The 27297-nt window shown below is 46.9% G+C and overlaps 1 protein-coding gene across 10 annotated transcripts in view; it reads left to right on the top strand.

Annotated features, from left to right (window-relative positions):
• The window catches only part of Znf536 (zinc finger protein 536), a 460757-nt gene that overhangs the window by 290737 nt on the left and 142723 nt on the right, over positions 1 to 27297 (top strand). For 7 of the 10 annotated variants that reach the window (XM_028877735.2, XM_028877746.2, XM_028877737.2 and 4 more), the window contains one exon: positions 1589 to 3157. In XM_028877735.2, the coding sequence (XP_028733568.1) occupies positions 1589 to 3157 (1569 nt within the window). Of the gene's footprint in view, positions 1 to 1588; positions 6144 to 10572; positions 11486 to 27297 lie in introns of those variants that run through there. The other 3 variants (XM_028877749.2, XM_037199337.1, XM_037199341.1) reach the window with 2 other exon arrangements.

The following is a 27297-nucleotide window of genomic DNA, read 5'->3' on the forward strand; positions in this document are numbered from 1 at the left end:
AGTAGACCCACAGGGCACACAAGTACCCAAGGAGGCCTCAGTTGTTCAGTGGCATGCATTAAGAGCTCTTGGTGCCTCATGTGAGTGTATCAGGTGCAGTGTCCCTTAGGTCAAGCACACAGTCCCCATGGTGTCTCCTGCTCAGCACCTGGGCTGTTAGTGTTCCTCTGAACACCCTCTGCTTTGAGAATTGGGAGTCACTGCATGACATTCCCAAGACTAGATGCAGTGAAATGGCTTCAGAGCACCTCTACCCCAGTGATTTGTTTGGCTTTCTGGATGTTTGACAATAGAATATAGGACAAGGCGATGGGAATGTGTGTGTGTGTGTGTGTGTGTGTGTGTGTGTGTGTGTGTGTGTGTGTGTGGCGGGGATGGGGGTGGTAAGCTTCCTCAGAGAAATTATTGTAGATTTTTACAGAGAACTGTAAGCTAAAAGCCGTCATTACCATTTCTCTCTTCCCCAGAGCTTTCTGGGTGCAAAGTCTAGAAAAGACCCGGTATTGCCCAAAAGTTCTTGAAATATGTTTAAATCCACATTTGTTTACCTCCTCCTCTGCCCCCCATGTAGGTTGTCTGTTAAGGGACTCTCTCTTTATCACACAAAGAACAATGGAAGTTGGGTGTTGGATTCAAATAAATATTTAATTCATGAAAATAATCTTATATGTTCCCAAACACACTTTAAAGCTATTTTTGTTCTCCAGAAAGGGCCCATTACAGGTAAATTACACAGCTTACTACCTCAGCTTAAAGATTGCCGTTAGTACACATTTTAGGCTCGACAAAGACCAGTAGATAATGTTAATTTCAAATCCAGAAACTAAATATACTCTGTGCTTTTTATTACTCCTTTTTCTCTTAAGTTTTATCGGCTGCTTTTCATCTTAACAATATGTCTTTACATCCCGCCATCACAGTGCACTGTAATGATATTAATATTTTATAGAATCGGTATTTATAGTTCTTTATTTAGAGACAATGCAGTAGGTCTGCAGATATCAGAGCCCGTCTGGAATGGTGCCCTCCAAATAATGATGAATTGCTTGTGCGGAATGCCATTTGCTAATTATATCCATGATTTACTGTGGAGCAAGGCTTAAATCATTCATTTCAGTCTTGCGTAACAGTGCCATAGAATTTTTAGCTTTAAAAATGGTTTCCATGTGTATAATTTAAACAAATTCTAGCGCTCTTGTATACACAAAATATTCGAAGCCACTCATTTGTTACATACTCCGTCTCTTTAAACTTCTACTTTTAATGATCACTGTGGTCGAAATTATTATGCTTAATTTTCATAATCATAGCCTTTAAATCTACAGCCGTTCTCACATGTTAGATAAAGAAAAAGATAGCTAATTGTGTGTAGATAGTGTGTCATCCCTCAATAGTCCCCAATGGTACAAAATCATTAAAAAAGCTTAAGAGCACAAATTATTCTTCTATTAAAAAACAGTCGTTCTCTAGCTAATTATTAGTTTGGGCTGCTTTGTTTCAAAGAACAAATGTTGATCCTTCTAGCCTTGTTCTGTACACCAGAAATGAGATAAACACTTCGTTTTTCTCTTCCATCAATATCTTGCAGGTGAGAAACCATATAAGTGTCCTCACTGTGACTATGCTGGCACTCAGTCAGCATCCCTGAAGTATCACCTGGAACGACACCACCGGGAGCGGCAGAATGGAGCCGGGCCACTGTCAGGACAGCCCCAGAACCAAGAGCACAAAGATGAGACCTCCAGCAAAGCACCTTTGTTTATCAGGCCAGACATCCTGCGAGGGGCTTTGAAGAGTCTCCCTGGAATCGACTTCCGAGGTGGTCCTGCCTCTCAGCAGTGGACATCAGGCATGCTCTCCTCTGGAGATCACCCAGGGCAGGCCACTGGCATGTCCTCAGAGCTGTCTTCAGATACCCTAAAAGGCTCCGACCTTCCTTCCAAAAGCTCCCACTTCTCAGAGATCGGAAGGGCTTATCAAAGCATCGTGAGCAATGGCGTGAATTTCCAAGGGTCCCTGCAGGCATTCATGGACAGCTTTGTCCTCAGCTCTTTGAAGAAGAAGGACACAAAAGACAAAGTCCCATCTGATGCCCATTCCATGAAAGTCCATGCTGCAGACAGTGGAGAGGAGAGGGCCAGTGGGAAGCCCTCCCAGAGAAAGTCTGAGAAATCGCAGTATGAGCCTCTGGACTTATCTGTGCGACCTGACGCTCCCACTCTTCCTGGCTCCTCCGTGACCATGCAAGACAGCATTGCGTGGCATGGCTGCTTGTTCTGTGCTTTTACCACATCGTCCATGGAGCTTATGGCCCTTCACCTCCAGGCCAATCACCTAGGCAAAGCAAAACGCAAAGATCACCCCACAGGGGTGACAGTCAACTGCAAAGATCAGGTGCGGGAGACCAGCAAGGTCCCTGTCCTGCCCTCCATACAATCAAACAAAGAGATGGCCCTTTCGAGCACTGTCGGCGCACTAGACTCTGCTCCTGAGAAGATGGTCCAAGGACCGGCCAAAGAGACTCTAGGGGACCAGAAGAGTGGTCAGTGGCCCAGCCACGTGGACCCTACCTTTTGTACCTTTCCATCTGACTTCTACAAACAGTTTGGCGTTTACCCCACAATGATTGGCTCAGGGGCCCCTGGCTCCTGCTCCAACAAGAATCCTGATGGGAAAACCCACCTGGAAGATGAAGCCCCTCTCCTGATCCCGGAAACCACAAATAAAAACACTACTGATGACCTCTCAGATATTGCTTCCTCCGAGGACATGGACTCCTCCAAGGGAGAAAACAATGAGGATGAGGAGATTGACACCGAACCAGAAATGATGAGCAAGCCACTGTCTGCTCTCAGCAAGGATGGCAGCAGTGAGGGCGGTGACAGCCTGCTGCCCCCGGGCACCTCCCAGCCCATCCAGGGACTGGTCTCACCTTTAGCCCAAGCATCAGAGGAACAGTGGCACAACCCAGGCCTCCTTCCTGCCCAGGACCCCTCCGCGGGGCTGCCAAAGCCAGAGCGGGGTCCGCCAGGGTTGGAGAAACCCATGAGCATGCTGTCGGTCCTCAGGGCCTACAGCGCCGATGGCTTAGCAGCCTTTAATGGGCTCGCAAGCAGCACAGCAAATTCTGGATGTATCAAGAGGCCAGACTTGTGTGGTAAGTTTTAGAATCCTCTTCCTTCAGTTCATTTCCCCAAAACATCACTGCTAAATTGTGCATTAAACAACAACAACAAAAAAAAAATGGGGTTTATATACCCATTAGCAAATTTTAAACTGAACCTTAAAAAAATAAAAAAGCCAGTGCTATATATACAGTGTAGACAATCATGAAAGTCAAGTTTCATTACCATTGGGGTCCACCTTTCTATGTAATGCCTATACAGAGGCATGGGAAGGAGACAGTACCAAAGTGTGAACTCTCCTCTCATTTTTCATTCATAAGTTGAGGAGGGAAAGAAAATTCACCTAAAACAACAAAAGCAAACTGATGTGGTGACTTGCAAACTTCCCAGTATTTTAACTCATTGAAAAAAAAAAGATGCCTAAAGAGAATCGTGTATTACTTTGTCAAGTCAGATCTACTTCCCTATGCTCATTTCATTGGCTTAGAGGATACTAAAAACCATCACACTAACTGTGGCGAGGGATTGTCTCTCCGAACTAGGGCGATGGCTTCAGGATGGTTGTGACTCACCTGTGACATATCAAATGGCAGTTACTGTGACTTTGGCCTTCTGCTGTTGTTGCTTTCTGTCTGTGTCTGTCCGTCTAACCCATCTGTCCGTCGTCCTGTCTGATCTTGTAAATCAGCACCTCTTTCCCTCCTTTAAGGATATTGTTACCCCATAGTAATCCCAGATTTTACAAAGCACAGTCCTAACCCTGAGTTGGAGCAAATGGATATCGGGATAGGCAGGGAAGATCAACATCATGTCCTTGGCACCCAGGTGTTCATGTGTGGAAGTCTGGTCTACATCAAGCAGCTCAGTTTGTTGTTCCCAGTGAGCCCCCCATGCCCTGAAATCCCACTATAGACAAGCAGCGTGGGCTGTACCATCTAATTTATGAATGAATTTCTGAGATTTTACCCTTCTTCTGTGGAAGGAAGGAAGAGAGGAAAAGAGGGAAGGGTGGGCACAAGGGAGCATTTCTAAACCTCAGCATCCTGTTTCCTTCAGCACAGAGCGGAAAACATGAAGCTAGGCTGTTTGTAATCTAAATCAATAAATTTCTTTTTGTTTTTCTGTCATTCCCTAATTCACTAAGAAGTGGATCAAGCAGTCAGAAATGCCTTTTTGAATTGTCAAAAATCACTAAATGGATTTATGACAGCTCAAAAAAATATTGATGGTTCCTTATACTGAATGATTCACACGGCCCCATTAGCCAGTACCCTGGATCTATTTTTAACCATGTGCAATTCATTACTCTTGAAGCTGTTAAAAACAATATTTAAAAGAAGGGAAGGGATTTATGTCTGTCCAGTATCCCCCCTTCCAAAGAGAATGGTGTTTAAATCTCTTTCATTGATTTTTTTTTAAAGTTTGGTTGCAGTGGTTTTATAATTATTATTATTGTTATTGTTGTTGTTTGAGGACTTTTTTAAAAGTCTATTTTCGGTTCTTTCAATTACCTACATAGGACCATAGTTCCTGCCAGGAATCCACGCATCAGAAAAGATCAAAACCTGGCATGTGCATAAGCTCATTATTATTGAAATGAGCTCATATTACCCCCATTAATTTTCTCATCTTCCTATCAGTGTGGAAGAAAGGCTGCCTGCCTTGAGGAAGCTTGTCCAGTGGTGTCCTTGTGCATCAGGCAGTAGGTGGAGGGGGCAACTTGGGGAAGAGAGGTGCTGGGTCTCTTGAGGTTTTTCAGACCTGACAGGAGTTTCTAACTCCTCCCCAGATATCAGCTCACACCACTCCATAACATCTCTATGGTATATGCAAAACACTGTTCAGTCAGCTTGTTAGTCCCTAGGCAACAGACCCTGGGATGTAAGCCATGGCCCCTCTCTTCTGAAGTACATGAAGACCTTTGGGCCAGCGAGGTAGGAAGGCTTCCTGGTAGCTTCCTCAGCCAAGGGTCTGGCTCCTCATACTCTAAAATACCAAACTTCATTCTGGTCATTGGCTGCTGATTTTCAGAGAGCATCACTTCTGTATCAATTGGCCCTATTTCTTCTAGAAGCTTCTGTTGTGATTTGGTAGCAGGTGGGATGTCTCTTCCTGTCTTCTGGTCCCCAGGCATCAGGCCCAGCCTAATTAATTATACTCTAATATCCTTGTTGGGTGTGGTGGTATCCTAGAACCCAGAAAAGTAGTAGTCATTCTGCCTAAGAATTGATCTTTCAGAGGGAAACAAATGCAATTTTCCCTTACTCAGTCTAGTTTTCTCTCTTGCTTGAAACAGTCTGCATATTGTAAGCTCCAGACTACCACTAGCTTAAAAGCATGGGCCCTAAATTATCCCCAACCTTTATTTTTTCTCTGCCCAACTTAAAGCAGATGTGACTTTGCAAACAGGTCTAGCCAGCCAGCAGCTAGACTTCCTCATGAGCCGGGCTTTGCCAAGTCTATGCCTTATTTCCAGGTTTCTTATCTCAGAGTTTAGAGCCTCACTTCATTGATTCAGTAATTCTAGAATCCCACCTGGATGCCTTGGAAACTCTGGTGACTATGATTCAAGTTCTTCTGTATAAGGAAGAACTCGCCTCTCCTACAATGTAAAAGTATTTGAAAAACAACCCATAAAAACTCTGTCTGCATCATGTAGATGCCCCCCCCACCAATCAGGAATCCCTCTTGAATCCACCAGCAAATTAGAAAATGCATCTTTTCTCCTGCATGTGTGTAGGACTGTGTGTTGAAAGTTGTTCACCCAGGTGATACATTAATTACTGCACTGTTGCTTCCTTACTTTTAGAACTTTGGTCCTAAATCCCTGGGTTTTTAGATCTGAGGTCCTGGCCAGTGTGCATTCATCATCTATAGCTAATACATTCTGACTTGGCTGCAGCAGAGCAAGCGGATGAAGAAGCTACTCCATCCTCTTGGGTGATGAGAGTCTCATAGCCAAGCCTGTATAGAGGGCAAGATGGTAACTTTTCTTTTTTTTTTTTTTTTTTTTTTTTTTTTTTGGTTTTTTCGAGACAGGGTTTCTCTGTGTAGCTTTGCGCCTTTCCTGGAACTCACTTGGTAGTCCAGGCTGGCCTCGAACTCACAGAGATCCGCCTGCCTCTGCCTCCTGAGTGCTGGGATTAAAGGCGTGCGCCACCACCGCCCGGCCAAGATGGTAACTTTTCAAAAGAACCTTCTAGGCTAGTGTGTCAGGAACTTGTTTTAGAGGATCCTATGGGAGATCTGGAGTCATCTCAGAATCAGTTGGAGGACAGTTTATTAAGTTGCTCTTAGAGAGGGTCAGATCTCACTGGTCTGATCTCCTTACATGACAACCTATTCTGGCCAAAACTTAGCTTCTGGAGGTGACTTTTAGGATCAAGGCATGTTCCACACTCCTTTATTCTGTTGTACAGTATAAAAAGGGCAAAGAAGTGCCACCAGAGAGCTTTGCTACATCCTTCATATCATTAGAGTGGATCTGACCTTGGCTTTGCAATGGGACAGGCTTTACAGCAGTATTTGAACAGGGGGGCAAGTGAGGACTAGAGCTGTGTCCACCCACTGGCAGGCAGGGCAGATGGGCTCCTTGTCCATCTTGAGGAGCTACTGTGGAGATGCTGCTGCAGGAGAGTGTGAGAGGCACAAGCCTGGCATACACAGAGAGTGCAGTCAGTCTACAGAGCACCTGGAGATCACTACATAGAAACACTAAAGACCACATTTCACCCCAGGGCTTGTGTGGGGGGGGGCAACTAGGCCACCCCTAAACTTGCCTTTTGAAACTGAGGTAACCTGCCAGAGCTGCCTGGAATTTCTGTGTTAGCTTTCTGAAACATGATTTTCTCTGTCCTTTTCTAAGTCCTCAAGTCTAGGACTGATAACATAAGAATCTTGTCAAGTTAAGGGGCAGGAAGGGAAAAAAGCATAATTCCTTTACCCTCAGCTCTGCCCTGGAATTGCTACCACTCAAGGAGGCCAAGCCCCATGTGGAGGACACATCAGCATGTCGATTGTGGTGTTGAGACCCTGTGTGCAGTAGCTGTCAGGCCAAGTGATACCCTGATGGATGGGAGGAAGTCAGTGGGAAGGCAAGGCCATCAACAGGAATAGCTCCAGTATTCCCAATGCCTTATTCTCAGTGAATTCCAAAACTGCCTCAACTCAAATTGTGGAATGAAAGCCCACTGCATTTAGAAAGTATGAGAGAATGGAGACCTACCTCCCACACCAAAGCGGCAGCATCAAAACCTTGTTACGTCATGTGTTCTGAAATGTATGATGTGGTGTGATGAAACACAGTAACCAGACCAGATTATCTTAAAAGGTGACTTCTATCCCACCATGATTTCTCTGCATTGGTAGTCTGAAAACATCTACCATTTTATTCAGCTGTACAGCCTAGAGCCGAAAGGTCACCACATATTGTTCAAAGGGCTGAGGGTAACTATTTTCAGCCTACAAGCCATGAACACCCTCTTATTTTGACTCCACTCTGCCATAGCACCAAAGAAGCTGTAGACAGTGTGACTCTGTGCCAATGAAACTGTATGAATTAAAGCAAGGGACAGGCTGAAACTGGACAGGCTAGAATTTGTGGCCCCTGCTCTAGTGCAAAGAGGGATGTGCTCCTGGATCATTGCCAGAGTAAGAGATGGAGAAGCCTGCCCTCCTCTGTTCCGGTGGACAGAGAGATGATGCAGACAGGACTCCCACCAGCCAGCCAATGCAGGGCTCCATCTGCCAAGTGGACCTTCCATAGGAAGTCCTGTGCGTGCATGTGTGCGTGTGTGTGTGTGTGTGTGTGTGTGTGTGTGTGTGTGTGTGTGTACACTTCCAGAGGGGTACCCCTTCCCATCCTCTCATTACACCACAGGCAAAAGAGCTGGAATGGCTGTGACTCGGCCTTAGGACAGCTAGCTCTCCGCAGACAGAGTAGAGGGAAGAGTTAAGATGGCGAACACCTGAGAGCCTGGGGCAGATGCCACCAGCACACTGAAGGAGCAGTGAAGAGGTGACGGTATTTCCCAGCCTTTTTAAGTTGCCCTTGTCCCTTTTGCGCTAAGATGGCATCAATGTGATGGAGAGTTTTGTTTCCTCATGTCCCCCCACGCCACAGTCAGTGCACAGGACGTTCTTCTTTGTGATGTCACCAGCCCAGCCATGACCATTTCTGTTTTGACTCAGTTCAGTTCCAGACATAAAGCAGGTGCTTAGGGGGTAAGAAATGAGTCCTGTCTCCTTGTCTTTTTTTTTTTTTTTCAAGAACTAGCTAAGGTCTGTGGCCAGGCAGAGAACCCCAAGGCAGCTGTTCTCGTTAGGGTTTCTATTTTGGGGATGAAACACCATGACCCAAAAGTAACGGGGAGGAAAGGGTTTACTTTAGTTTGTGGTTCCAGGTAACAGTCCTTCACTGAGGGAAATCAGTGCCGGAGCTCAAGCAGAGCAGGAACCTGGAGGCAGGAGCAGATGTAGAGGCCATGGAGGGGTGCTGCTTACTGGCTTGCTCCCTTGGCTTGCTCAAACTGCTTTCTTTTAGAACCCAGGACCACCAGCCCAGAGATGGCACCACCCACAATGGGCTGGGCCTCCCTCATCAATCACTAATTAAGAAAATGCTTTACAGGCCTGCCTACAGCCAGATCCTATGGAGTCATTTTCTCAAATGGGGTTCCCTCCTCACAGATGAATCTAGCCTGTGTCAAGTTGACATGAAATTAGCCAGTACAGCAGCTATCACTGGTAAATGAAGCACCACAAATGTCGAATATAAGGCATATAAACCTGAGCTTAGGTTGTGATGCATTGCCGGTGGTAGTTGATAGATGCTGTGTCCCTGAAACTAGTAGGTTCCCTTAGGAAAATGACAGAGGACAATAACCATAAAATCCCATTCTGCAAAGTATGTGGGTGCCTAGACAAAATCCAGCCAATCCCATGGAGGGTGAGCAGCCAGGGAGTGCAAAGAACTGAGAGGTCCCTATGCACTGCTGCGGTGCTTTGCTGAAAGCCAAAGGAGCCTGTAGGACACGAGTGCCTTCAGAGGCTGGGCAAGGCACTGCGCTTTCCTCTCTGTCCTCAGCCAATTTGACCATTTTTGGATTTGTCTCAGCCTCTGGTGGTCCAGTCCATTCCCAGGCATAGTGTTTTCCCAGTAGGAAGGGCCGTTTGACCTACTACAAAATCCAAGGGCAGTGCCTCCTAAGTTCCTGGGAAAAAATCATCACCTCCTTGTGCTTGTCTGGCCCTGCTGGGTACCTCACAGCTGACCATAGTGAGTCTGCATCTGACTAGTGCCATCCTGTAGGTAGGGTCTCCTGATGATGTCAGCACTCTGGGGAGGCTCTCTGCCCTCACCCAGAGCTGTGCTGTGGTGCCATGACTGACAAAGAGACAGCTCCTCTGATGAAGGCTCTTTCCCCCAAATCTCACAGCATTCTTTTCCTCTCCTTCCCTCTTTTTAAATTAAAGGGAATGGGACTGGTGTGATGTTGTTTGCACGGCAGGATGACAGAACTGTTGTGAGGATGCCATTGTGTTTGCCAAATGGTCCACTCGTCATTTCAGAGCAAACAAATGGATGGTGTCTGCGAGTCGGCAAACACTGGTGACATTTAGCCTTGTTTATGTTTCTTGCCTTTTGCTGCATCGTTTTGGCTCCAAAAGCTACTGTCTGAATCAACATTGCCTCTGAAATAGGAGAAAAGTCTGGTAGAGTTCATCTTGGTGGCTTCGTCCATATTTCTTGGGGGTTGCACAAAACCAATGAATCGCAGCCAAGTGTTTTTGTTAAAAAAAAAAAAAACAAAAAATCACTGTGTATTTCCCTCCTTTGAAAATGAGTTAAGATTGGGATTAGGGAGGAGAGTTGAGGAAGAGTCAGAACAGACAAATCCTGGTGGGATCTGAACTCTCCATCCTCTCCACCCTGTGTGACAGTGGGGGCAGAATGCCTGGGCTAAAGCTTGATTGACATCTGCTTCCTTAGTCTGTTGAATGGCCGTGATGGTCAGAAATGACAGACATCTATCTAGACTCAGGTCACATGTCAGCTGCAGAAGGAGTCAGCATGCTTCTTTCTTTCATTTTTTAATTTCTTCCTCCCTTCCTTCTTCTTTCCTTTCTTTCTTCCTCCCTCCCTCCTTCCTTCTGTCCCTCCTTTATCCCCCCAGATGTTGTGTGCAAAGCCCAGGTTTCAAATAAGGTAGTAATTATGTCTCCTTACTTAGTGCTAGTCAAAAATACCTCTATACCTAATTGCTAGCCTGCTCTAATCACGTAGCCTATTCTTGCTTTAGCCACAGATAGAAAGACTAAGTTTTATAAATATGACTTCATTGTCATCCTTCTATTAAACAATAGGGATGATGGCCCTGCCCTCACTTTCAAGCACTGTTAGCCCCAAACAGTTTCTGGATTAATAAATCTACACATTTTCTTTCAGGTAAGTGACACCCCATGTCCTAGTCGCTCTGTCTGGACCTCCCCTTGTCTGTTCGTGCTCCTTCGTGGTTTATCTGCAGCTTGTTAACCGTGCAAAGTCAACAGAAGAACGTATATACATACATGTTTTGAGTAAATTGTTCCTACTGGCACAGGTATGTGTGTGCACACAGCACACCAGCCTACAGTCTTTGTAGAGTTAGAGCGGCTGAAAACTCACCCCCACCCTCCATCCCCCCAGATGTTTCCTGGTAATAACAGATGAAAATGCTTAGTAACCTGAGTGGGAGAGGAGGTTCACTCCATGTCACAAACCCCAACTGACAAATCCTGGTGGGTGACAGGTTCTTAGATCAATGAAAACCTGGCTGGGCGTGGTGTGTGTGTCCTACCTGCTCACCTGAGCTCACAGGGCCCCATGAGAGTCCTGTCAGCATTCCTTGCTTGTGTCTGATTGTCGTGTATTTTGTAACACTTTAGAAGAATACAGAAAAGTGCAGTAATTATCTTTCTCCATAGTATTTAAGCAGAAATATTGCTAGTTTAATATTGTGTCAGGTCGTCGTATTAACCAGGAACAGCTGACAGTAAAGCCCCAACGAACAGCACTTTGACATCCACAACTTAAAAACGGCGATCGAAGCGAAATGTGTAAACGTGTACCGGGTTATCCTGTGCTTTGGAATAGACTGTTGTTGAAATAATTAGAAGATATATTAAGGTGTTCCTGGTAATGAAGGCATGTAAGTTATCATAATTGTAGTTTCCTGCATAAGTGTCAAACTCTATCTTTCCGTGTGCTGTATGCTGAGTTACAAGTTAGGTCATTTATGAATGGAATGTAAAACAATACTAAAAATGCTTCAATAAGTTATCTTGGTATTGCTAATAAAAAAAAAAGCTGTGAAACATTAGTGCAGTTTTGAGTCATTATGTTAATTCATACCACAACACCCCCTCACCCCTCACATCCTTCTCCCAGTGGGGAGCCTCAGCAGGACATTGGGGGGTGCAGGCTCCTCAACTTCCCCATCCATCTTCAGGTGGCCCTTTAACAAGCAACAATTCACAAACAGGCAAGAAGGAAAGCCACTCCCCTGTTTTCTGGGATAATGGTAGTGGGTGCCAGAGAGCCCAGTGACATAGGCCCATCTCTGTATTGTGTGTCTTGGGCAGGGTTCTGAAGACCCCTGGGTAGGGGAGACAGGCCACAGTACCCAGTGTCAGAAGGGGAAAAAGGTCCTTAGGCCCAGCCTCCTCCAGAGAGCCATGCGTTCCTCCATGCTGTGACAGGTTAGGGCAGTTTGGGCTACATTTGCAGTCTATATTGCCTGTGTTTGTTGTAGCAGGCTTGTTCTCACCCTACCCTAACTCTTCATGGCAGGGAGGGGGCAGAAAGGAAAGGGTTTATGTTTTTTTGGGTCACCTGCTTTCGTTGTCCCATGAGCTGGGCTTTTGGGCTCTGGCCCTTCAAGCTTCCTAGTTTTCAGTATGTTTTACACACTTCCCAATTCTGCACACACTGTGCACTATCTAATATTGGTTCCATGGGGGCAGGGCATAGGGTTCAAGGCTTCAAGAATTAACTCACATCCTCAAGGGAAGTGCCCAACAAGAGGGTGGGAGTAGAGAAATGTACATTAGAAGTTGTTCTCAACCTTAGCCTTGGTGACAGGACAAAGGTGTCACCTCAACTAGATGAAACAGTCTATCCAGTATGTCTTACAACAACCACTCATTATCCTGACCGCTGAGATCACAGTGCAGCATTAAGGAGTCTCTAACTAGGGGAAGGGATAGAGAGGAGGGCCTGGGCTTAAGAAGACGTGAGGAGAGGTCACACTGTGGGTGCCAGTGGAAAAGAAGGGCAATCCCCAAAGGCCTAATGAAGGTGAAGCAAGGCGCTCTCCCCTCCAGGCGCAAGGTTCACATGGCTCCAACCAAGTGATGCAGCTCCACCAGGGTACAGACTGAGCTGGCACAAAGGGAACACAGGAGACCCTCCTCTTCCTTTCTGAGTGCTCTGGAATCTGGGGAACTGAGAGAGGTGGAATACACAAGGAGGGTGGTTCACCTATGCCTCCATCTGTCCATCTGTACCTTCTCCTGTGTGCCTCCTCCAGGCTGAGTACGTTGTCCCCAGCTATGCCCACCATTTAAATCCATTTCTCCCAAATCCAGCAGATACTGTCGCACCTGCTGGGTTGGTCACTTTGGCTAGGACAGGCTTCTGAGGGGCCCTGCTGCAAGCTCTAAGGGGCTGGGGTTTGGGAGGGGCAGGATGGAGTATGAAGGAAGGAGGAAGGAGGCACAGAAAGGTTCCTTTATCTTCCACCCCCAACACTGACAGCTGGGAGGACTCCCTGGAACCACATAGCCAGGCGTCTGCTGTTCTGTCTTCCTTCTTTCAGGGCCCAGTCCCTCCATTGGGGTCTCTAAGCAAGAAGGCTTGGTAGCATTTCCTCTTCAAAAGCAGGCTATTTCCTGAGACACTCCCCAGTGGTAACTGATTGAGCTTAGAAGAGACCTCCATGGATTCCAATTCTCCCATTTTTATGGACCCAGCCCCAGCCTCCACCCACCTCTCATTTTGGGACACCCACCTCATCATGCTTCGTACTGTTCCTCCTGCCCCTGCCCACTTCCTCCTTACCATCTCCACCTCTGGATAACAAACAACTGCCTTAACACCAGTTGAGTGTTTTTGGAAACATCCTGTCTGCTGCCTGCAAAGGGAGCCACATAGACCCAGGCCCCTGGGACATTCAGTCAACTTCATTTCAGAGCTCTGCATGAACACTGGTAATTCTGCTCCCTGTTGATCCCCTACCACCACCACCATCACCACCACCACCACCACCACCACCACCACCACCACCACCACCACCACCACCACATACACACATGGGATTATACAAGCCACACAAGTTTGGATTCAGACCTGAGACAAACACAAATAGCCCCCTTTGGGCCTACCTTTACTCTTATAACCTAGACCCTTCCCAACATGGTCAGCTTTCTGCTCTGTGCTGCACAGGAGACTCCAAAGAGTCCCCATCTATGGAACAGAGTGACAAGAAGGTGTCCGTTTCAGATGCAAGAGACCAAGGAAGGCAAGGTTTGCAGGAAACCTGCAGTCTCTGTTCACAAGTTTTGGAAGAGTGTATACTTTAACGGAATTCTGATACTCCAGTGAAGGAGAAACTCTAAATATGGGAACAGATTAGTGTATATATATATTCTGTTTTTCTCAAAGGACCTTCTCAATGATTAAATACACAGGCACATACTGACTGTGGTGTCCCTGAATGAACAGTCTGAGCCCATTCCCAGGGCAAAGTCAGGGAACTCTGTGCAGTTAGTTCATTATCAAAAACATCCAATTGTGTGCACTGATGCTGGCGGTTCTCCGAGGAGTTTGTCTTCCTGCTCTATGCTGTCCGGACACGCCCATTCAGCCATAGCCTGTTCATGGTGTTAAGTTTCTTTCTTAGATTTCTGCTGTGAGATTTACATAACATGCTCTTAGTTATCCATATAAAAGGAGAAAAGGCAACCAACCTGGGAAGGCAAATTGGAGTTGATTTACCAAATTATTGCTTTTTATATGACAGACACATTGCTTTTTCTGTTTTGAGTTCAGTGGTTGGTATGTCCTGGGAGGAGGGTTGGGGCTAACCACAAAGAGAGACTACTCCAAAGTATGGCCTGTACCTGAGGAAGGGCCAGAGGTGGGTGTTTGGCTGGGAAGGCACAGTGGCCTCTGTGGTTGGTAATTAAGAGTTCACACTCTGATGAGCTCTTGTTTTTGTGGTTCTCTCTCTCTCTCTCTCTCTCTCTCTCTCTCTCTCTCTCTCTCTCTCTCTCTCTCTCTCTCTTTCTTTTTTTGAGACAGGGTTTTTCTGTGTATCTCTGGCTGTCCCGGAACTCACTTTGTACACCAGGCTGGCCTCAAACTCAGAGATCTGCCTGTCTCTGCCTCCCAAGTGCTGGGATTAAAGTCATGTGCCATCTTGTTAAGGAAAAGGACCATAATTTTTTTCAGCCCTTTCAGATTCCCTTGGTGACATGGTTGGGGTCACCCAAAAGCAGATCTTTAGGTCACCTGGATGCAAATGGTTGATGCAGGAGGAAGCCGAGAGTGGTCCCTGAGAGGGGGGAAGTAGACCTGCTCCCTTCTGGCTTTGCTGTAGACTACTCCAGACCTGCCAGAGCCAAGGATGAGAGCACATGAGCTATTCTGTGGCTCCCAGTGGGAAGTGATCTGCAGACATTAAATGTTGAAAGACACCCAGCCTTTTAGCTTAGGAGCAAGTTTATTATGGTAAGGGTCATAGAGTCAGTCAGGTGACCAGGCATCTGGCAGCAGCCATGCTCCAAGGGGCTCAGGCAACTCACTTCTCCTTTGGGGCTCCATTTCTTTGGGGAGCAGGCAGCAGGATCTCTTCTTTGGTCTCCAATTTATGTCCTTCATGGCCTCCTGTAGCCTCGATCTTCAGTTGATGCTCTACACCCAATGAGTACCATAGTCCTCATGAGCACTCACCTGATGGCCCCTAGGATATGGGAGGACTCTGTTATTTCCACAAAGTATGGTACTTCAATATACAGGACTCCAGCTTGAGCAAAGACATTCACCACACTAGATCACAGTACATGTCAGGGCTTAGAGGAACTTCTAAATTGTTAGAAGATCACCAAAGAGTTTCTCTTAATTCCAGGAGACATTTACCACAGAAGAACAAAAGGGAGTCAACTCTTCATGAAAGGGCAAGAAAAAGCTGTCTTCATTGACTTTTTCTGTTTGAACCTCTTGAGAGATATTTCCTATGATGATTAAAGATTCCTAAGCACTTTACAGATTATTAATGTACTAAGCCAGTGTGTCCCTCTTGGACATACATGTCCTGTGGCTGCCACTTCCACTCGGCATACACAGTCCGTGTTCTGGAGGGTGGGCTGAGAGTCTGCTTTGCATGGCCGGGGCACAGAGTTCTTTCTAGCCACATCCTACCTTCCTTCTAGGACTTTCCTGTCCTTTTGGTCTTTGGCTTCTCGAATGTCTTGGCAGAGCCACCTCCTAACCCTCGGTTTTCCTGGGAAACTTGGCTACCTTTAAGAGAATAAAATGACCATAAATGTACACAACTTAGAGACAACTCACCCTCATCCCAATTATTTTAGGACTTCTATTAGCAAGCAGGTCCCAGACAGAGTGCCATATAAACCCACCATGGGGGTGTGAAGTGGGTTACAGTTTGGGGAGGCCTGGGTACCCATTCTCGTCCACTATACTCACCACCTGAAGTCTTCTGTCTGCACACCTAGCTGGGCTCCCTCACACCTGGACTGAACACATCTGGAAATCTGGCCCCAAGAGACCGTCCCTGGGATTCACAGACACAGCCCCGTTGGCTCTAATTGAGCTGTTCTCCTGTTTGCTAATGCTATACGGACTTAGGAAAACAGCAACACCGATCTCTGGTGGCCAGGCAGTGGGAACAGGATTGCTGTCGAGTGGATTTGCTTTACATGAAAACGTTTGGCTTGAAGTGTCTGTCCTTTCTAAGCTACACTCAGGGCCACTGTTTAATTTTAAACCACAAGGGTTATTTTCTTGTGGGCCTTTGGGGATAAATGCTCTTACATAGGTTAAGGACCAAGGTTCCATAATACGGGGGTACCTTTGCAGTCTCCAGTTTCAATAGGAGATGCTTCAGGAGGCAGGTGACAAGGCAGGAATTGATGTGTCTTCCCATCCTGGAGGACACAGGTGGGAGGGGCACTGTGGTATGGGGCTGGGCATGATGGAGCCTTAGGGCCGGGAAGAGGGGTTTGGGGAGGATTTTCTCCAAGCCTGGTCACTCCCAGAAAGAGAGCATTAAAATGTTTGAGACCTCCAAGTGCTGAGACTTCAGAATGGGTACCATTCCCATAGTGTCGAGCAGCTTAGACCTATCCTAGGAGTGGGGCAGAGAGGAGGAAAGAGAAAGCCATAAAGGAGCTAGAGAAGAGGGAACCAAGGGGGAGAGAGAGAGGAAGACACACACACACACACACACACACACACACACACACACACACACACACACACAGAAAAGCAGCCTGTGCTGCAGATGGTGGGTGTCTGTGGTCTGCCAGGACCAGGGAGAGGTCCTTAGCCGCTCTTGGTGAGGACAGGGGAAGCTATCGGGTCAGGTGAGGTTCCTGAGCACAGCGCCTGGTGGCCAGGCCCTGCCACTCCAGCTGCGCCCTCTTCCCCACTCTGCCCCCCAGCAGCCAGTTACAGGAGGAAGTGCTGCAGCTTAATCAGAATTATTTACAAGATAATGGTCCATTGTTTGCACTAAGACAGATGTTGTCTGTGGGAACTTTGTGTTTTATGCTCTCTCCCTGCTCTGCCTTCCCTGGTGCAGATGGGATCCAAGTAATGTGAGTTATTATTCGGGACGGAAATTCGGAGGCTGCTCTTCTGCACTCAGATTCCACTGGGCCACAGAGATAGCCTGGCCCTGGGGTGGGCAGGCGTTGAGATGGCCACTGCTGGCTGCAGGGCCAGGCAGGCCCTCCAGCAGGCTGTGATTAAGAAGGTCATGTTTCCTTGAGGGGCGGGTTGGTGCAATCGCCTTGTCCAGGACAGGAAGGACTCACTCTGATTAAGATGTACTTGCTATGTGTTGACTTGCGAGGTCACCACTGACATCTCGAATGAGGGTGGCCATCTGGTCCTGCTTTGCCAAAGGCTAAGAGCAGCCCCTCTTGGGTGGGGGTTGTGTGTCCCTGCTCCCCCTCTTTGACTGGCCAGAGGCCTTCCTCTGGAGCTTCTGGGTCACTTGAGGATCGGCTTCACTGGGCTTGAGAGCCTCACTCTCTTGGTTCAAGGTGCAGCTGGTCAAATGGATGCATGTTTCATGGACTGGCCAAGAGGGAGTTTGTAGATCAGGAGGGAGGTGGTGCTGGGGTGGGGGTGGGAGATTGGCTCTGTCTCCAGATTCGCTCTCAGCTTCTAACACCAAGTCAGACAGTTACACCCCACTACACCGGCCCATCTTGTTACACAGCCCTTGAAGTCAGTCAGTCCTTCAGTAATTTCTGAGTTTCCAGCCATCTCTGCATAGACAGCCTCATCTCCCCACTTTATGAATGAGAAAATGGAGACTAAGACAAATCAGACAACTTGATTCCCAAAAATGTCTCATAGCCTAAGCCATGACCTCACCATTATAGAGGGGCTCTGTGAACCTTGGAGTGGTTACTACTCACAGGACTTGGGTCAAGCAGAGAGTCATTCCCTGAAGTGCACATGTCAGATGCCAGCCCCAGAGCCTAGCAGCTGGAGAGACTCCCTGGACAGCCAGAACATAATGTTATTCAGGAAAGGGCTAAACCATTGAGCTATACTGCCAAGCCTCTGTTAATATTTTTGAGACAGGATCTCAAAAAGTAACCTAGACTGGTCTAGAACTAGGCAACCCTTCTGCCTCTGCCTACCAAGTGGTGAGCTCACACCTATGTGCTTACTGTACACAACTCCATTTTTTTTAAAATACAATGTATTTTTTTGTATCCAGTAGGGGCCAAGAACAAACACACAGATTCAAGTAATGTATATGGTTACCTTGGGATGTGTGAACAAGAAGACGAAATAGAAAAGAGTGACTTTTATAAACTAAGAGAACATATACCTGGCATGTAGGTGCCCAGAGGAAAATGACCACTTCCTTCATGTTTGTTGACCCATATACTACCCAGAAATCATTCCTACCCCAGGGGTCTTCTTCCTTCATAAATAAGCTATTTGGAGCATCTTGGTCAGATTGAAGATGGCATTCTCCTGCCAGGTCCCCACCTGAGGAATGGCTCTGACAGACTTAACAGAAGGACCCGGTCTTTTATTGCGTTATTTAACACTCCAGCCGATGTTAAAATAATACATATTCACTGTAAAGCCAGCAGCAGCAGCACAGGCCTATGATTTCAGTATTGGGGAAGCTGGAAGAGGTTCAAGGGTTCAAGGCCAAGGCTCCATTACATAGTGTGACTCTGCCTTAAAAAAATTCAAAACTAAAATTCCATAGTATGAGCCAGGGTCAAGATATATTCAGCCCCTTATGGATAATAATGCAAATTACATCCTTTCCATGAATCCCAAGGGAGGTATCATCCTATTATTCTTCTCTCACTCTCAGAGATGGGGAGGAGGGACACGAGGGGGAGCTCAGGGGTGCTCCCTGCCTTGCCCCGAATCACCTGTACCTCAGGCAGAAACAACCCCTGCTCAGCTGCTGGCTGCTGTTCCATTTGTTCCCTTGAACACCCCTTTGGGATGCATCACAACTAAGCTGACCAATAAATAAAAGCAGCAATTTCTGCCAACCTGTGCCTCTGGGTCCCAGGAAAAGAGAAGACCATTCTAGGTATCAATTCAAACTCCAAACAGAACCTGAGAATTTTCACACAGAGACTGACAGGGCACGATGGTGCATGGGACCAAGGCTTGAACTAGCCATGTAGCCCTCAGTGGCTGCATCTCTCCTTTTATTTTGACCTCAGTTTCTCCAGCATCACAATCTCAAGTCAATCATTCTTAGGACTATATCCAGTTATTTCCCGTGGGTGGGGGGGTGGGGGGGTGGGAGGGGGTAAAAACTCACCCCTCCCCTTTCCTGAAGCAATAGGATGTCAAGGAAACCTGACCCCTAACCCAGCAAAACTCCCCTGGGGGCGTTGGGGATAGCGAGTGGGTGGCCTGGAGCACCAGCAAGCCCTCCAGGCTGGTGCTGCCGCCCGCCCAGCCCCCAAGGATGAGGACAGCAGCAGAGTTCAAGCTGGGATAATATTTATCAACCTTATTCTCATGCTGTCAGCCTCTGCCCCAAACCCAGCGTCACGGGAGATCCCAGCTTCTATCTCTTCAGGCCCCACAGAGCCACCTCACATGTACCCAATTACCTCTGTCAAGCTGGGGAAGGAGGTCCCCTCTGTGGGTGGGATCTTAGGCCTTTGAGCCCATTCCTCCCGTCCAGCCAGTTAAAACTGTTGAAATTGCAAACCAGTAATAAAAGGATCATATGTGTTTCCCACCGAACAGGTTCTTTAGGGCTATTACGATAATTAAAAACATATGGTGCTGTGCTAGTCGGAGGGAAACCGCAGATGTACAAATTAGGTATTATAGAAGGGTTTTCTGCTTTTGCCCTTTTAAAAACGTCAAGCCGGAGAAGTTTAGGGAGATAAAATGGCAATTGTGCAGACAGTGGGTAGCGTTTTGCTTTTAAAATCATTAAATATATAAGCTCTTGTTTTTAGACTTACAGGAAATAAACAGCTTCTAGCAGGAGAAGAGGAGGAAAGAGGCTCAGAGGCAGGGGTGTGCAGGGGTGGGGTGGGTGAGGAAGCTACCATCCCACCTCAGTGTCTCAGATACCACACAACTGTATGCATTTTTACACTGAAGAGGATTATATTAAATATTGAATTGTATTATAGTGCAATTGATAGGCACAAAGATGGGTGGTTTTTGTTTTGTTTTGTTTTTAGATTAAACTTTTTAATTGTTAGATGGCAAAGATGCAAGTATCGAGTAGTCTAGAAAGCATCATTTGTTTTAATTTAAAATATGCAATTGATTTTGAGAAGGTGATAAATATTGTTAATAAAAAGAATTGGGAGGATTTCCAGGGCTCCTTGTCAGGGGCCTTCCAGGGTGGCTGTTTGGTAGTCCAGGTCTGTGGTCCAGGTCTATGGTCCAGGTCTGTGGAGATGGGCCCCCAAGATGGCCTTGCTTGGGGGCCCACAGAAACAACAGGCCTGCAGCCCTGACCCAGTGAGGTGCTGGTCCGGCAGCCAAGGATGCAGGACTTCATCACTGCATGTGTGGCTGCTCTGTGGGGGAGGCAGTGCGGGACAGGTCACAGGAGCTTGGCCTCTACCTTCTCTGGCCTCAAGGCTTCTCCTCTTATTATTCATGAAAACACTTCCAGGTCCCTCTCGAGATTATCCACTCAGGACAGGGGTGCCCCCACACCATTTTAAAACACTTCTGGATAAGGCTAACTAGGTAAGGAAGCAAATGCCAGTCAACAGGAAAACACAGCAATCAGGAGGTACCACTACCCCAGAAACCAGCCTGAACACTCAGATAACTGGAACTGACGGAACCACAGTGCAGAACTCCTGAAATTCTTAATAATGAACAAAAATGAAGTTTGTTCTACATTTCCCCCCAGTACTTGGGACTTAATCCATTTTCTTGGGCATATAGGATGTGTTCACATATATCTCCAACCTTTCTCTCTCTCTCTCTCTCTCTCTCTCTCTCTCTCTCTCTCTCTCTCTCTCTCTCTCTCTCTCTTTCTCTCTCTCGTTATTTATTTATTTATATTTTGAGATGGGATCCCAGGACAACTTTGAATTAATTAATTCTGTAGCCCAAGCAAGCCTTGACTCTGCAATTCCCCACCCTCAGCCTACTGACTAGCTGGGACTACAGGTCTTTAGTCTCAGGCCCCATTTACTCAATATAACACTGTGCTGTGGTAATTGTCGAATTACAAATTTTGAAGAATTTGGTGTTAGAAGACTCCGGACTAGAAAGAGCCCTTTCTTGGTCATTATCAATGAAAATGGTCTGTGTAGTGGACTCCTTGGCTCTGTCTTTGGTGAGGTCCCTAGGTCTCCTTTGCCATCAATTTTACCTATACACTTTGGATGCCATCAAAGGGCTATTGTCGTCTGGTGTTCCTACCTTTGGGATCTGTGACTTGCCTTTTCCCTCTGCTTTGCCTCTGGGTTAGGTAGTGTCACCAACCTTCTCAGATAACTCCAGCCATGATCAGGATGAGAAAGGGATTCTTCAGACATCTATAAACAGGGCACTACAAGGGGCAGTGATTCCTAAGAGGAGTGGAAGGAATCTTCTTCTGTAGCAGACATTTGGCAGCATCTGGAAGCATTGGGTGGTACGCCTGGCATCCAGTGAGTAAAGGATCAGGGAGGCTGTTTCACACTTCACAACCTCTCCAGCAAAGAACTATCCACCCTAAGTATCTCCAGTTCCATGGCTGGGAGAGCCCTGTAGTCAGGGATGATGAGTTCCAGGCCTGCCAGCGAAACACACGCTTGGATAAGCAGTGGCCAGCTAAGAAACAGGGCTTGCTACCCAGCTCCTGCTGCACCATGCCATTGACCACCCAGACAAACAGTCCTCTCCAAGTCATGTTTCCTGTGGATCTCGGGCCTCGATGTGAAGGTTACAGGAGGACTGAGCGAGTTTTGGAAGTGGAAACTCTGAGCAAAAGAACTAGCTCATTCCTCCTAGCTCCAAGGAGCAGGAGGGTGTAGGGAGGGTGGCAGCTGTGCTGGCGGCCCAGAGCCGGCCTTTTCTTCTCCCTTGAGTGATAGCAAGCCTAAGATGTTATTGTGCACATAGGTATTACCGCTTTAACTTTTACTGAGGTAAAATAACACCTTGTCACTCAGCGCAAGTACCAATCACAAAATGAATTAATTGTAATAACTGTTGTCAACAGAACAAAAGACTTGTTGCTTTTCTAAGCAGATTTCAGCGCACTGAGAACTATATACAAACGTTCCCATTGGGCAGGCTGGCGGAAACCAGTCAGAACATAATTGTATCTGTCTATCTCTTTACTTTGTTTTTAAGAGCTAAGGAACCCAGTTAAAAACCTATATTTTAAACATATCAATAAATATAGCCCTTTTTGTGTTTGGGATGTCTCCTCAAAAAAAAAAAAAAAACATGGAGTCTTTAATAAATTGGCCATGAAAATAGCATTTGCCGTTGATGGCTCCAAATAAGGGCCAGCTGCAGAGGCTGCCTGTGGACTCCTAAGTCGTGAAGGGAATTATGCCCAATTACCTTCCCATAAAACACCCTCTCATTTCTGGAAGTTATCAAAACGCATCCTGTGGACAAGTGGTCAGTTGCCCCCTGCTCCTCAGAAAAGCACAAGAGGTCTCACGCCAGGCCCACCGGGCGCTTAACCGCCTCCATGGCAGTGAGGGCAGGCTTGTTTAGAGCCACACTTTTACAGGTCCACACTCTTACAGCTCCACACTCCTTGCAAACCCCTATTTTTTAAAAAATATTTATTTATTTTTTCTTTCTAGCTTTTTCATATCTTAGCTCACTTCTCTCTTGAGGAACTGAAGAAGCCCTGGAGATAGTGTTCTATAAAGAGACTTTGCTAGGAGGACCAGTGGGCAGAGGGGATGGGGTTTGGTCTCTCCAGGGTCCTGTTCAAGTTGGGAATCCAGGCAGATCATTCTGTGTGGGGCTTCTTCCAGGTGGGAGAGAGTGGCTTGCCTTAGAGGGTGTGCTTGGGGTTTCGAGGCAGAAGAATAGCCTAGAGAAAAGTATGCCCTGGACTCACTAGCTAAAAGTGGATGTGACTGCTGCTCTCTGTGACAAGAATTCTGAAGAACTATAAGCTATTCAGTAAATCCTAGAAGGTTCTGTGGAAGCCGTGCATTATATAACCATCAGCGGCCAAGCAGAGTAAATGAACTGGAGACCCAGAGAGATGGGACACCTTCTGGTTCCAGGCCATGTCATTGGTGCTGACCTCCGCTCCTTTCCTTTCCTCCCTGCTCATATTCTCCCACAGTCTCCATGGCTTTTGGCTACCCTGGGTCTTGTGTCCATCCCTCAGATATACCATCCTCCAACAGCACCTCTGAGGCACTATAGAGAGCCTGCATTATTAGTTGTATTCACTGAAGACTCAGTTGGCCCCTCCATGATGAAATGATAGCAGAGAAGGGAGTAGCATGTGAGATGTTTTTGATGTGCAGGTCAGGAGAGAGCTTGTTCATCAAGAACCAGAGACAACCATGGGGGCTGTTTTCACATATTCAAGTTGGTGTCCTCTTTCCCTCCTCCACTCTGTTCTTCCTCCTCTCTATTCTTCCTCCTATTCCATCTTGTCTTCCTCCTCCCCTCCTCTTCATCTTCCTCCTGCTCCTGCTCCTCCTCCTCCTCCACAAAAGGCAATCTCCTTCCTGTTGTCTGTGGCAAGTCTTCTCTATATGAGTCCTGGGGAAACAGGCTGACCATGTGCACATCCCAGGAAAGAGGATTCTATGACTATCAGTCCACACTAAAGGTTCCAAGTCTTGGTGCTGAAATCAGGCTGTGAAAATGGAAAAAGGGGGGCAGAGGGTTGTAGGAGAAAGGAGCCTGAAGGGTCAGATCTGTGGTAAGTGGAGGGTCATTCTGAGGAGACTGCTGGCTCCAGGGGCCTCTACTTCCTGTTCTCAACCTTTACTCCACTAACATTGTTTTGTGGGGTGAAGACCATGAATCCTCTCCAGTCTTTTTTAGAAATAGAAGAGCCCGCTGCAGGGAATGAGTATAGTCACCTGTCCATTTGTTTTTAGCACATATTAAATCATTCCAGGGTGTTGAAAGAGGCTCACAAACCAAGCAGCTACAGTCGGGTCCTTTGTGGGCCTGACATCCTCTGGGTACTCTGCTCATAAATCAGTTACAGGTTCAGCTTCATAAGAACAGGAAGATGATGAAGACTATAATGGCTAGAGACTGACCCAAGGAGGTGAAGTACATGAACCCCGAGGGTTAAGGAACATGTCTTTGGGGGTTGTAGATGGGAGGAGACAGGGGGCCGGGGGATTGGAGAAAGGTCTGGGATGACAAGGAGCCAGCCATGCAGATATTTAGGAATATATCTCTAGCAGAGACTTAGAAGACAAAAACCCCGAGATAGGAAATAAACAGAACATCCTGGGCCTCTTAGGTCACTGCATATGAGAGCAGCATTTCCTGAGGCTATTTCAGAGAGTGAGATTCTCAATGTCTGAGAGTGTCAACAGGGCCAGGCTTGGAGCTATTTGATCTATTTGTGCAATTGAAGAAAGGAAAGTCCCTAAAGGAAACACTTTGTTGTAGTTAGTGGCAGTGAAAGGCAGGGCTAGATGCTCAGGTCTCCTGATTCTTAGTCTGGGTACCCTGGAGTACCCTTCACTAGTCTGAGACTTGGAGTGGGATTACTAGATTCAGGGCAGGCAGCATCACTGAATTTGAACACTAAACCCATTCCCAGATAGAACAAAGAAATGGAAAGAATTGGTCTTATGATCTTGGAAACATGGTATTATGAGAGACACAGGTGTTTCTCATCGCCCCCAAGACTGGAGCTTTTCATGTCTACAGACCAAGGTTGTCCATGCAGAGTCAATTTTGTTCCTTTTAGGATCAACAAATAGCAGCTGCAGCTAGTTAGCACTCTCAGTGACAATGGCCACACCCAACAGAGTCTTCCCATGAGCCAAGGCTTTGGTGCATTCCTTTCTTGTCTCGTCACCAAAACCTGACAGGACCAGTGGAAAGGAAGAAGGCTTTCTTTCAACTCCTGGTTTCAGAGGTTTTGGTTCATGGCTGCTTGGTACCAGGTGCTGACACAGCACATCACTCTACAGCTGTTTAGGAAGCACAGAAAGGGACCAGGGATATATCCCCAAAGTCCTTGCAATCAGTGACTTCCATTCCTCTGCTGAGTCCCACAAAGTTTCTAGGATTTCCAAGAATCACTTGGAAGCCGAGTGTTGAAAGGGACAGAACTAATGACAGCTGTGAAGTTCCAACCTTCACGCTGACCTCGGTCAGCTCCAGATTCAACCCCTGCTTGGCATGGTCCAATATGGTGGATGTGCTACTTCCCTTTAACAATTTGATACAAGCTGGAGTTACCTGGGAAGAGGAAATTGCATCCATCAGACTGGCTGGTGGGCATATCTGTCGGGCATTTTCTTGATTAATGATTTATGTGGGAGGGCCCAGCCCACTGTGGGTGGGCTGAGAGGTGTATGAAAGGTAACTGAATATGAGCCTGAAGAGCAAACCAGTAAGCAATATTCCTTTATGGCCTCTGCTTCAGTTCCTGCCTTCGGTTTTCTGACTTAAATTCCTGTCTTGACATCCCTCCACGATGAACTTGTGATAGGAATGTATAAGTCAAATAAACCCCTTTCTCCCCAAATTGCTTTTGGTCAGAATGTATTATCTCAGCAACAGAAACCTTAGACAGCAGGTGACACCACACTGTAGCAATAGAACAGAGCAGGTATCTTATCCCATATATTTGACTCATATAAAGTACATCTCAATGAGATATGTGTATATAAATAAATAAACATGTCTATGTTTTAGTTAGGGTTTTCTATTGCTGTGAAGAGACACCATGACCACAGCAACTCTTGTAAAGAAAACATTTAATTGTGGTGGCTTGTTTACAGTTTCAGAGGTTCAGTCCATTATCATCATGATGGGAACATGGCAGCAGGCAGGCAGATGTGGTGCTGGAGCTGGGAGTGCTATAGCTTGCAGGCAACAGGAAGTCAACTGACTGTCACACTGAGGGAAACTTGAGCAAAAGAGACCTCAAAGCCTGCCCCCACAGTGACACACTTCCTCCAACAAGGCCATATCTCCTAATAGTGCCACTCCCTTTGGGGGGCCTTTCCTCTCAAACCACCACTGTATATTAACATTATAAAGTCAAATGTTAAAAGAACTTTCACTCAGTGGCTTTCTCCTGCCTGTCACCAGCTGAATCCTAAACTAGTACACAGCATGCATGGTTGGAACAGTGTAGATCTTTACTGAAGACTGACAACTGGAATTCTGTGTGTTGTGGGCTGTCATCTGTACTAGGCAGATGTATGTCACAGACATGTCTACAGTGGCACGAGTCTTTACTGGCTTGCCTCTATTGGTGCAGTTTTGTTCAAGGGGCTGATGATTCTCAGGAAACCCAGCAGGGAGGTGCTCTGCAGCCAGGAGGGTCTACTCATTCATTCAGTCCTTTGTTTACCAGCAATGCCACTAGGCAGGTGCTTAGTAGGCGCCTCTCTTGTGTTAGGCACTCTCTTTGGCATTAGTGTGCAGAAGTGAACAGCTACACTCCTAGGCCCTATGAGTCTATTTCTCTTCATCTCTGTTCTTCCAAGCTTAGCCTTCTGCTGACAGCACCTCCCAGAGGATAAGTCTCTGGTGATGGAGTGGCTCCTCTACCTGTAGTCATCTCATTTGGAGATGCTCAGCCCTCCATATCGTAAGCCTGCTCTATCTACATTCCCAAGGTGGTCCTGTCTGCCCAGGAAGTACTATCTATCCCAACAAGAGAGAAAAAAACAAGGGAATGGTGATATGTTCCCACTTAGCAAATATTTCCTGAGGGCTCCAATGTGCCAACCCCTCTTCTAGGCACTGGAGCTTGGGGTAAGTAAAGAGACCTAATCTCCCCCTCAAAGTGCCGGGAGGCCGGCGTGTGTGCTGCACAGCATACACCTGCAGGCAAGAGGAAGAAGATAAGGAGAAGCAGGCAGGAGAGCATTTAGGAAGTGGTGGGAGGAGGTGATGTTCACATGGTGTGGACAGAGCGAGGGCTCGTGAGCGACATTCAAGCAAAGGTTTACAGGATACCAGGGAGCGATTTGGAGGGTTTGGGGAGCACATTCCAGGTAGGGCTCTAGCAAGGACCTAGGCTCTGAGACCAAGAGCTTATGCAGTTGGAGGAATATCGCAGAGAAAATGTGGGCAAGAGGGGAATTGGACAAGCTAAGGAGGTGATGAGGGCTCTGTAAGTCATTCTGTACACTCTGGCTAGCTCCATGGGCTAAGGAGGCAACCTAGGGCTTTGTAAACCATTTTATGCATTCTGGCTAGCCTCACAGGTAAGGGTCC

This window comes from Peromyscus leucopus, chromosome 1 (assembly GCF_004664715.2).
Source record: "Peromyscus leucopus breed LL Stock chromosome 1, UCI_PerLeu_2.1, whole genome shotgun sequence".
Classification (NCBI taxonomy): Eukaryota; Metazoa; Chordata; class Mammalia; order Rodentia; family Cricetidae; genus Peromyscus; species Peromyscus leucopus.